Consider the following 12,804-nt stretch of genomic DNA (forward strand, 5'->3'; position numbering starts at 1 on the left):
TATCAATACGGTAGAACTCTTTTATATTTTGTTACTGATTTGTTTAAATTGCTACTAAAAGTATAAATGTGCGTCAGTAGCACGGACTTGTAAAAAAATAAGGACTCCATGTCACACACTTACACTAATACAAGCTGATAGGCGGCCATTATGAGAATTGTCATCGTCTGTGACAGATCAGTTTGCGTCTCAATAAAATATTTAAAAATGCCGTTGCGCGTTGTGAAAACGTGTAAAAACAATACTACGGAACATAAAAAGTAAATTTATTGAATAAGGCGTTACTTTGCGGAAATCCATAACTATACAAATTATTTAAGTTTTCTTTAGTGTTAATTCCGCCAATATTTGTCTTTAAAACAATTCGCACGAGTCTCGTGCCAGATTTTGGCGAGACAACACGTCCTGAGGATGCCTCGTGTAGAGGCGAAACACGTGTCGAATTGTTTTAAAGACAAATATTGGCGGAATTAACACTAAAGAAAACTTAAATAATTTACATAAAAAGTGTCAAGGAATTACATTTCACAGATAGAATAGTAGTAATCACACTTTTTTTCTTTCTTTTCATAATACAAATTAATTTGATGTTTGGAACACACAACCTCCACAACGCGTCATAGTAACAATCAAGTTTGCCTGGAAAATAAACAGGGACATTACCCGAAAAATTGGGTAATCCATATTTTAATGTTGTTCTAAGTAGATCATCTTTTTTTATGAAAATAAGGGTCAAGACGAGCAGGACGTTCAGCTGATGCTAATTCTTACGCCCTGCCCATTATAGTGCAGGCCGCTCAGGATTATTGAAATACCCAAAAATTCTGAGCGGCACTACAACTGCGCTCGTCACGTTGAGATATAAAATGTCAAGTCTCATTTGCCCAGTAATTTATTTTAGTCCTTACCAACATTTTTTTAAAGTAGTGTGGAACACTACTTCAAACCGGGCTATATTTGTGTACTTTATAAGGTGCGGTTCCGGCCACATAACGAGTAATGTTCTCTTTGAGGAGAGCTGCTCGAATTGTCGGGGATCCAGTACTCTGTGAAAATTTCCATTACTTGGCGTTGTGCAGAGACGTGGCGTCTCAGAAGACACAAAATGACTGACAGATGGCAGACCGCAGTTGACACGGACATAAAAGTATGAATTGTAATTTTGTCTTTCTAGGAAGATGACGCTGTACCGAGAACTGAACTTAAGACCCTTTACACTTTATATAAGTGTTACTATATGATGTGTATTTACTTAGGAACCAAATCACTATAATGAACATAGGTACTTGTTTGTTCTCTAAAAATCTACTTGTTTGATACCACGTCAGTGGCAAAAAAAGACGAATTTAAGAATGAATTTTATGTAAGTATTCTTAAAAATAAGAAACGTTAGTACGTCATTTCAGTTAAAACAAAGACACTGCAAACAAGACACGGGCACAGGAATCAGCAATCCTTACTTTCAAAGGTGTAGTTAACTGTTTATGTAATTTATTTATTTACTCATAATATGACGATATTTATTTTTATTTAATAAAATATTATTCGCATTAAATGTATTTTTATCCCTTTCAAATAAGTATATATATCCAAAAACCCTAAAATGCGTCACTATAGTTACTGAATAGTTTAAAACAATTTTATTTTCATGTTTTTAACCTCACAAAGACAAAACACATGCATATGAAGTTATCCTTTTTACTATCTTTGTTTAAAGTTTATATTTCCAAATATGCCTGCATAAGAGAACAAACTGTAGATATTGAGGTTAGCAGTTTCGTTTACGTTGATTTCGTATAATTGTTATGTGGTTAATAGATAATTAAATCGGATTCTATTACTGATGTTAACTTGAGCGAAACACTAATTGGTTTAATAAAATTAAAGAAAGCCAACGTTAGAACGCCGTCAAGCCGTTCGAAGATTAGCCAGATCAGAAACATAGCAATAAACAGATACTTATTGAATTAGTTTTCTGGTAGGTATACATATTCCATTTAATACAATGTTGTTAATTTCATATTTCAAGCAAACACAGTATATATATTAGTAACATTAGCTACTTAAAAGTAAACGAGGTCTATAATTTTGTCAATGGCAAAACCGTGCTATTGAACAATTTAAATTAAACCTGTTTCAGTTTATTTTAACACATGATAATGTTGATATATTACTAGTTTGATATTGCCAAGCGATTGTCATCCATATGCCGTTCCGATAGCACCTCTCAATGACAATGGGAACGCGGTTGAGATGCGCGGCAGTAGTACTATCGCGTAGATAAGTGGGTGGCCTTGGTAGATTTTCGCTGTCTTGTAATTTTTTCGAATTGAGTTATGGCCTCAGTGTAGGCGGGAAGCTGAAAAGAACTACGCAATAATACTTGTTACCTATTTTCGTGTTTGGATTCGACTAAAATATTTTTGTAACTATAAGCTTTGAAGATAATTTTCTATACGAATTCATCTTCTTGTATCGATTTCTATAGAATCTGACGATATTTCCCAGTTGCATTTACTTGGCTGGCGTCGATGTGGTTCTGACCTACTCAGCGTCCTCATTCTTGATCTAAATTTTCTGGCTGATGGTGATCACTTAATATCAGATAGCCTTATCAAGTCTTATTTTCTTGATAACAAATTTACTTGCGCTTTTTTATTATCCACTTATACTTATTATATTGCTCCTACTCACTGGGTAACACTTTTTGTACGTACCAGATCTTATCGTGGAATCCATCAGAATGGAAAATCGGTCTATCCAAAATTATTGTAACCTATTAATCAACCTTATTTTTGTGTGTATTATTTTATGGTACAATAGGACAAGTAAGTGCACCTCATGGTTAGTGATCACTGCCACCTATTTCCTCTTGCAACATCAAAGGGATCACAGGAGTGCTGCCGGCCTTTAGAGGGTGGCTTTTGAAGATACCTATCTCGTACCGTCTCTCGACCCGGAAACACCCCGCAAAGTCGGCTCGTACCATATCCGTGTAAGAAAGTTCCTTGACAACCGTACTGTGAAGGAACACTACACATCCAGATTGTTAGGATGATGACTTAGTTTGGAGCGAATGTTGCGGTGTTGGAATTAGGAGTCAGAGATCAGGACAGACACTCTTCGTGATAAATGCGGTAGAAGACACAATACTTCTATCTTCTCCACCTAAGGAAGTACAGCAATGCAAAATAAATATAAAACAAATAAAATCTAGCCGTAAAATCGCTATCCGCTTGAACTGATTACGCGCACCGTTCTCTTAGCAACGCTCATAAAAATTTACCAATTTATGTTTCATATGCGTGCAATTTAAGCTTGAACAGAATAATTACATAATAATATGAGATATGGTTCAGTAGTCATTTCAGGTTATCTCAGGTCGTAGGTTTGAGGCTATCTGTAGCGAAGCGCAGATTTTGGAGCTTAATTTGTTGCTTAATTACTTTGTTATTTATGTCAAGTGATTTTGATTGCTGTTATAAGATTTATACATAAATATGTATTGCTACGGCCTTCATGCGTTTGTATTCTCTAAAAGTGATTTTTTATTTATTTTATTGTGATACTCACGCTAAACAAACAAAATATCGTAATGCTAATAAGTCGGAAATCATATGAGGCTAGCGGTATCGTAACCAATCGCTACTGGTTACTGTGGATTTGTAAGAGATCTATTTTCCTAATGTGGTAACAAAATCGTTCGCCCTTTATTATATCTAGTGTTTTAATTTCATATTTTTGATTCGATTGCAATAAGAATAATTATAATTACCTGTTAATATTGATTTAAAAGGTGGCAATGAGTTTGTTGCCACTTCTTCTCGAACTCAAAGTTGGAGCGGCATCGCAATTGTCCTCGTCACTTTGAGACATAGGATGTTGTCTCATTAGCCAAGTAATTTCACTATCTGCCATTCTTCTTTAAAAGAGTCTTTCTTAGCTCAGTATGCCAGATAGATGGGTACCACAAAGGTTCCTTTTTGTGCCGTGGAGCACTTTTTCTCATAAAAAAAGTCTCTTTTGGTGTTGCAAATCGCACTAGTATCAGAAAATAATCTCAACGGAAGCCAGATCGAACTGTATATACGATGGCTAAGCTTTTCCACATCCAAAATTCATTTATCTGTCTGTCAATAACTTCCCTCAAATAATTCTCGAATCGATTCTGCATAGTAATTTTACTAAAATATGAAGCGATCATCCGCTTAAAGTAACTGCACCCGCGTGATTGGTTAGTTAGAGCTCATCTAGACCCACTTGCTCCATTGCTGCTTTGTTTTGGGATCGTAGTAGTAAGTACTTGTTACTATGTCCCACACCAATTTGACGCGGCTCGTTTTTCGACTCAGTCAAATTTTATGGGACTCATTAAGAACACAGCTTTTTCACATTCAAATATTTGTGTAAGATTGATTGTTGAAAGACACCCAAATCTCATGGTAGATGACACGCCAGTTTTAACCGTACGGCGCATCGATGTTATTGTTTTTCATAGCGGCTAACGGACGACAAACACGAAGTTGGACTCGTTGGATGATCCGTTCACCGCAATAGCTGCCAGCGCTTGGTTTTCCATTAGCCCTATTGAGGCGTAGACACTGCACTTTTTACATTCTTAGTGCCTCTGGGCCTCCCGGGCCAATTATCTCGACCCTAAACGGCACAAAGATGGACGACTTAATGAGACCGACAAATTTCGCTTGCTATCTTCGGCACTCAAACAGCAGCCCCAAAACCAACTGCAGTAGCTTGGACATTTCGTCATTCCTGTAAATTTTCTTTAGTGTTAATTCCGCCAATATTTGTCTTTTAAATTATTCGACACGTGTTTCGCCTCTACACGAGGCATCCTCAGTACATGTTGAGTCGCCAAAATCTGGCACGAGACTTCAGATTTGGATAGTTATGGATTTCCGCAAAGTAACGCCTACTTCAATAAATTTACCTACCTTATCTCCAAGTCGTTTTGCGAAATCCATGAATCCACTTCCAAAGCTGAAAGTATGAGGCTGCCCTTTCACCAGGCGATCATAGATAATATTTGCATTTTCAAATTTAGACCTCAGCAGATACTAAAAAGCCGCTATACACACCAGCCAATATATCAGACAGCCAAATAATGCGCAAAATCTTCAAGTCACCTTGAGACATGCATATCTTGTGACCTATTGCGGTAGGACGGCTCGCGGCTAATCAACGATGACCTCCCATCCAGAACAACACGCACCAGTTTCTCGATCACATTTGTTTGGTCACGATATACACTTTAAAATTATCTCAATTTTAGAATTGATGTGGGTGGGGGCCGCGTTTCTTTGAATAAAGAAGATTGCATTAAAATCGCTTGTGTTGTTCTCAAATTCTCATTACCTTATCTCAAAATGTTAATACGAGATTCATGTTGACTATTTACTATCATAAAAAAAAGGGAATGAAACTCAAATTTTGCCTATAACTTATAAAATTACAATATATTATAAATAATAATTGGTAGTTGCATTCAGGGAGTTCGGGAGTGCACCCTCTAAAACGGGACTAAGGAAACGGAAACCAGTCTTTCTAGAAGCCTTTCGTCCTTATTATAACAGTCAAAGCTTTGATTGTCTTGGTGCATATAAGCAGAGATTTTCAGTACAGGATTCCCTCTGTAGACTTATCAAACTAGCTTTTATAGTTTCAGATATGTTGACATCTGAAATACGTCGAATTCTTGACTGGTTAAGTCACTGATTATCAACAAAAACTTCAGAAGCGTAGACTACTTCATAGGAAACTAAAATTTGGTACTTGGAGTTGAATTGTATGTAGTATAAAGCTAATCTTCCCACGCGATTTTGCATCTAATTTTATATTTGAACAATATTATTTACTTTTTTTTTTGAATATTTATTTTAATTTCTTGTGCTGTTGTAACTTTTTGTTAAAATTGTCGTATCTTCTGATTGAATTTTTGAGTTGACTTTGATAGCCAGCAGATATTATAGTCCGGATCGTTGGCTACTAATTAGACCTGAGTAGTTGATATTACTGAAAATTCTACATTAGAGTTTTAAATCTTAGTCAATCCCTTATTAATTCCTGGGATAGTATCACCAAGATCAACAACTTTCGTTATGCTAATAACAATCTTTGGGTTCTCCCAAAATGAAGTGAGAAGATGTTTTATCCTCAAAGCGACAGACTGCTACCAGTCTACTTCCTGGATAGAAGTTTTTACTGGCTAAATGTTTTCAAAGTATCTTTGAGGATTTCGTTATATCATTCATTATTTCTAGTTTGATTCGGCGCTTTGTAAGAATAGCTTGTCTTTTTTGTGGAAGAATATTTTGAAGCATTACTTCAAAATATTCTTCTGAGATATTTCACTGCAGATGGTTTATGTATTTTGTCTGTTTGTTGGTGCATGCCAGTATAAGCAACGACAAAAAATATGAAAGAGCAAGGACTAAACTGATTGGAATGCAGTAGGTATAGATGTATTGCGGGAAGCTCAACGTTATATTTAGTGTTGGTATCATTACAATCGGTTAACAAACAAAAAAGTTAAGTTAATTGGAATAACACACCAAAATTTATATTACTTACAAGTTTCTGTTTTGATCATGGTTGTTTTTAAATATCGTATTAGAAATATATTTTCCTGCTACTCTTGCTGTGTACACACTATCGTGGGCATTCGTGGGATAGTTTACGTAGCTTTTAGTTTATTGTTGATATTATGTTCTGTGTAGCATCGAAGTGGTAGTAGTATATAGTATATTAGAAATGACATCAAAAAGAATTCTAAAGGATTCAATTTTGAGAAAATAAATGCCTTTTACGCCTATATGATATACGATTTTCAGCAAGACTTTAGACTGAATGGTAATTAACGGCTTAAATCGGTTTATATATTCTAGGATGGAATCCTATGGCAATCTATGGCATCTTTTAAGGATCCTATGGATTTTGATTTATGTGCATTGTTATAATTCCCAAGCCTAAAAAGAATTTAATTGCCGTATTTTTGATTGGGTATTTTTTTCAGTAATTGTTTATTTATTTCATCTTACTGCCACACATTCCGGAGATACGGACAACAAATGTCTTTGATTGTTTCTGTACCCAAGGTTCTAAGTAATAGGGACAATAGACTAGACTGTTTGTCCGTCCGTCTATATGTCAGCAAGCTGTACCTCATAAACGAGTCAAAAGTCAGCTAAAAAATTTACAGAATGTGTATAATTGTTGTTAATATAATAACAAATAATAGAAACGTACGCAACCCTTGCAGTGCGAGTTCAAACATTCACGATAGCAAAATAAAACAGCGAAGTATACATTATTATTTAAAAACATCATTAGATTAATTTGGTAATAATTAAACATTATTTATATTAAGTCGTAGCAAGGTGACTTATTCGATCTTGTCCGCCGAATGATATGACGGAAGGGCGCGCGCAAGCGTTGTCACAATCGCCGTGACCCCCGATAGCCTATTCTTTTGTTAAATTATTATTTGGTTCACTTACGTAATGGTGATAATGAATGAAATTTGTGCGTAGTTTCATCTTTTATTATTTTTTAAACTTTAATTTCATGTGGTTTCTTTCGGGTAAAGTCAGTTCCAATCCACTTAAGTAGCGTAGCTTGAAGGCATAGTTCTATTTCGTTATATTTATCTCCTCTTTACTTTATAAAAAAAACTTTTTTTTACTTAGAAATGTCATATGTACTTATGCCAATTTAAAACAAAAACAGAAAACAAAATTGTAGACAACTCATTTAAAAAATAGTAATATATCTTTCTAAGTGTTATATTGAAAGAAAGTGAGAAAATTATATCACTTAGCTATTTGAAAGAAAGCTCTGTTCTTTCTCCAACCATTGGATTACTGTCAAAGTTTACCGATCCAATTATCCTTAATTTAATATTTGATCACTCCATTGACACGTGATCGTATGAATGTGACCGTAACATATATTTAGCATAGTTATCTCCCCTTTAATGTTCTTGTTGAAATGCCTGAGCCAGGTAGACGCCCGCGCCGTTGTGGGCAGGTTGATCAAGTAGCACGTGACGCTTCCATCTGTCCAGAAGCTCTTGTTAAAAGACTGCCGCTCCAAATATTAATATTCCCTCTTAATCTTACCTTTATTTGTGTAACACTTGATAAATATTCATCAGTCTGCCGCTACCATTATTCAGATAGTCCTCACATACTTCGCCGCATTGATGAAGCAATGTATAGAAGGAGTCTGCCTATGTAGGTACCTACATAACAATGCTTGGTCTTCCTCTCGATAGATTTTTTCATGTTATTTATGGAAAAGATAGGATTATTTGATCAATGCTTCACGGACTTATTTACATTACTTGAGAACTTCCATCCGAAAAATACTGGAATGTTATTGAAAAATATTAGCTATTTATTTATTTAAGGACCACCGCTATTAGAAAATCACGCCGCGTATTATTTTACGTGTATTAATACATTGCTCATAATTAGAATGATTTGTGCGAATGTATCTGAAAGCTAACGAATCGATCTATATGACGATGTAATAAATAAACCATTTTATAAACAAAATAAGTGTCAGAACTTGGTGGGGGAACAGTGTGCCTTACGGCACTCTTGGTTTTGGAATATCTGAAAAATCTAGTGAAAGTGAAGTTAAAATTTATAAGATTTTAGTTAAGTTAAATTTATAGAATTTCATTGGTTTTGAAATGTAATTTTGTACAGTTAAAAGAGCAGTTTAAATGATGAAACAAAGCATAGTTATAATATGAGTAGGCTCTGTCTAACGTGTAATAAAGCCCTAGCTTCGGCCCTATTACATACATTTCATACGCTTTAGACTTATTTGCATAATCGACACATTGACTTATTTAAAGAGCAGCCTTTGTAAATCCAGCAGGTCACGGGTTTTCGTCTTTTGTTCTATAATTATCCTTTTTGGGGAGGTTTATTGCGTCGCTTTCACACCTATTGTTGCCGTGGCATTGTGTTTTGCGGTAGCTTTCATATTTTGGATTCACTTAACGCGTTTATTATTTTTTACAAAGCTGGCTGAGAATGATACTTTTTCATAATGGTAAAACACCTTCTTACTTTGTATCTCATGTTTAAATGATCACATAATTTATAGAAACTCTGTATATATATCTTCTTCATTATAAGTATATCAATTTTCTTATTACAATCCTGTATTCATAAAGGCTGGTCCAGCCAACCCCTTTCCGTAAATCTCTCAGCAGAGGAAACGATATTTAATTGTACTAATTACTATTTAAATACCAATACGGCTAAGTATGTAGCGGTGTGACGTTATAGTTTTCATCACTTTCATCTTCTTTCCTTCTGTATGTCTATAGTTTATTCTATTTGTGATTGTTTCAGATATACAAAGGGCTTGATATAGTGACTGCAAAGGCTTCGCTCACAGAGAGGGAGCTGGTCACCCATCACCTGCTCAATATATTGGAGCCTCACCAGAACTTCACCGTCGTGGACTTCAGGAACAGGGCACTGGAAATTGTATCCTTTAATCTAAAGTTACCTTTTTAAAATGGTCTATTTTGCCGATCAGGAATTCAATATAATATATATAAAAGTAAAAAATACCGTATAAATTTAGCAAATATAGCCAAAAATACCGTGTTTATATAATATTAATAACCCATACTTTTTCAGAAAGTGAAATATACTTCTATAGTCTACAATCTTGGCAATTATGATTCACTTTTTCTTTAAGACTTTGCAAAGCCCTTAAGAATACTTATTATATCACTACTCTTTTGTCGTTCATGGTCTCAATATCATCAGACTGTTCAAGCAATTCATTCTCAATCATACTAAGTCGTCTTTACTACAACTCCGTGTTGTTGGAGAGAGACATTACTGTATAACTTTTACAATAAATAATACTCTTAATGGTTTGCGTCTTAAAAGTATGTATAGTCAATGAATGTTTAGTTTCAAATGTTAGAGCAAGTGTTGTTGCTATGCACAGTGACCTGTTTGCTCAGCCGGGTACCACAGGCCCTGGAATGTCTCCTAAAATTAACAACACATTGTTCGTGAAGCCACTAATGATAATATTGTATCTGTAGCAACAGTTTGCACAAATGCTATCTCTGTAGTGACAGTTGCCACTAGAGTATGTTTGTTTTTTCTTTGAAGGTATGTCTGGTATGATTGTCAAATTATATTACGGACGAGTCAAGTCTGTATTGCTTAGTACACTGTCTTTTGTAAAAAATAATTAGGAATAATATCTCCTCTTCTATATGAAGTTAATAAATAAAAAAAATTATGTTAATTTTTCTCTTCTTTTCGTTTGTTTTTTCCAAAGGCCCGTCTAATAACATCACTGCGATATTAATCAGGAACGAATCTTAAACTTTCTTTTGAGAAATATTATTTTTTGGGCTTATATGCGACATGATATTTTAATCTCCACCTTTTCATTCAACGCTGTCAATAGTTCCTCAATATCGTTAATTTCTCTAAAAAAATCTGTATCCTTAATTATTTATCAGATTAACAATTTGACAGCTCAAGAAAAAATACCAATTGTCGCCGGTGGCACGGTATACTATATAGAATCTATTGTGTATAAAATATTAGTTGAAGACATGGACGACACAAACGCATTGCTTTGGGAGAAAAGTAAACGTAAAAGAGATTTCAATGATATTGATACTAAAGAAGAATTCAAGAAGAAGGCTTTAGATTGTGAAGATCATGAACATGCTAAATTTGATTGTGCAGTGGTTAGAGAAATGTATGATGATAACGGTGGTTTGAATAGGGATAAGCTTTTAGAAGACATTGATAATGAAGCACAGTTCACGAATCAAGAAATTCACGATAGATTGAGGGTTGTGGATCCGGTTATGGCGTCGCGTTTGCATCCAAATAACAGACGGAAAGTTCTGAGGTAAGTTTTTGATAAAAATATAAAATACTTAACGTAACAGAGTATGAAAATTTTTGAGTTTTTAAAACTCGCAATAGCAACACTTACAAGATTGCAGGTAAATTAATTTATTTTCGTATCACTTACAAAATAAAGAAAATTGTCTCTAGTATAGCAACTCATTCAACCTGTTTTATGAATGAATGAGCAATAATGTCATTCCAAGTCTGTGCCTTATAAACTTGTATTAAAACACAATTTCTAAGATTACATAACCCATTTGGAGCATCAAAGTAATCTAGCTATTGGCGATATATAATAGGTAAAAGTTTCCTGTAAAATACACGGAGATCCAAGTAGTTGGAAATATTTTGGTGAAAGCTGTGGGTGGTTCGATATTACTTTATCACGGCATCTTAAGATACCACTGATTAAATCTGTCGTTCTATTTCTCCCTCTGTTTCTATTTCTGGCTTGTAACCTGATTCCCGCCGCCAAATTCCTCCGTCGCACGACAGGCCATAAATTAGGATATCATCCCCACCATCAGGACATGTGGCATTTCTCCACAGTAGGCTTTTCAACGAACTTTCTTCAACGTTGAAACAAGCTCTGGAATGAGCTTCTTTGTGCGGTGTTCCTAGAACGATACGCGAAGCGCGTACACTTTTCTAAAAGGCTCGCACAGTCGGGAGTGATTCCTCTGGTGCTGCAATAGCATGTGGGCGGCGGTGATCACTTAACTTTAGGTGATCCTTACGCTCGTTTATCCTCCTCTTCTATGACAAAAACTGAACCATGATAAATGCTTGCACATTACCGCTGCACGGCAGAAAAGGCATAGCCGACATTCTGTACAAAGATGTCTGTTGATGAGATATATTGCGGCCTTAATGTCCACTGATGGTTGGTCAACAAAGTTAAGATATTATTTTGAATATGGTATATATTCAACATCGGATCTTAAGGTGCCCTTCTTGTATTTAAATTGAATACATATTAGCATTATAAAATATTGATAGCAAATGTTAAGAGAGTCAGGTCAAGCATCGCAGCCATTGTAATGAATTCTGTCATACTTATTTCAATACTAAATTGACGATTTTAAATAATTATTGCGTCATCCGCCGATACTGGCTTCTTCTTAAGAATCTAATTTGCTTAAATATTAATAAATTATTTTTTTATGTCTTGCATAAAATTAGTTTTATTCGTTGGATTTTGGATGAGATTGTAGTGCAAATTTTGACGATACCAGATAGCAGGCTATCTTCAAAGTTCATCATCATTAGGAAGGCTAAAACAAAACATCTCTCATGTTTGCAATAATTGACGTTTGGGTGTCATTCTCAATAGGGTCGTTTCAGTACTTGAAAGCGTAACGCCTGGTTTGGCGGCTTGTTAAAAATTTGCTTTGGCGACTTGCCGCTTAACAAATGTAGAATACTGTCAATAAAATGTCATACATATCCTTACTAATATTATAAATGTAAATATTTTACTGGGACTTTTGAAAGAGCGACAACTATCTTATTAAACCAATCCAAAATGCGTCTAGTAGTTTCTGGAAGCAGACAAAGCTGGACTTTTGAGAATGTAATGTAAATAATAAAGTAGGAATGACAGACCATGGTGATGACAAAATTTATTAAACATTTTAGTTAGTTAGTTAGTTACACATAATAACGATTGTCAATGATTCCTTCAAAATACACCTAGAAACATTGTCCGGTTTTAGTGATTAACATAAACATCAGAATTGAAGGCCGGCTGACATGATGACATAAAAGCGCTGTCCAGCCGCGTTGAGCCGTCTCTTGGGCCGGGTCTGTTCGAGGAAATTACTCTATAAGTTGAATCGTATGAACGGCGGCGGTTCAACGTTGGCTGGCCGCG

The 12,804-nt window shown here is 35.1% G+C and overlaps 1 protein-coding gene across 2 annotated transcripts in view; it reads left to right on the top strand.

Annotated features, from left to right (window-relative positions):
* LOC126976601 (tRNA dimethylallyltransferase) overlaps nucleotides 1-12,804 on the top strand; it is a 247,704-nt gene that overhangs the window by 108,551 nt on the left and 126,349 nt on the right. For both annotated transcript variants that reach the window (XM_050825012.1, XM_050825011.1), the window contains exons 2-3: nucleotides 9,387-9,524; nucleotides 10,529-10,929. In XM_050825012.1, the coding sequence (XP_050680969.1) occupies nucleotides 9,387-9,524; nucleotides 10,529-10,929 (539 nt within the window). The remainder of the gene's footprint in view (nucleotides 1-9,386; nucleotides 9,525-10,528; nucleotides 10,930-12,804) is intronic.

This window comes from Leptidea sinapis, chromosome 41 (assembly GCF_905404315.1).
Source record: "Leptidea sinapis chromosome 41, ilLepSina1.1, whole genome shotgun sequence".
Taxonomy (NCBI): domain Eukaryota; kingdom Metazoa; phylum Arthropoda; class Insecta; order Lepidoptera; family Pieridae; genus Leptidea; species Leptidea sinapis.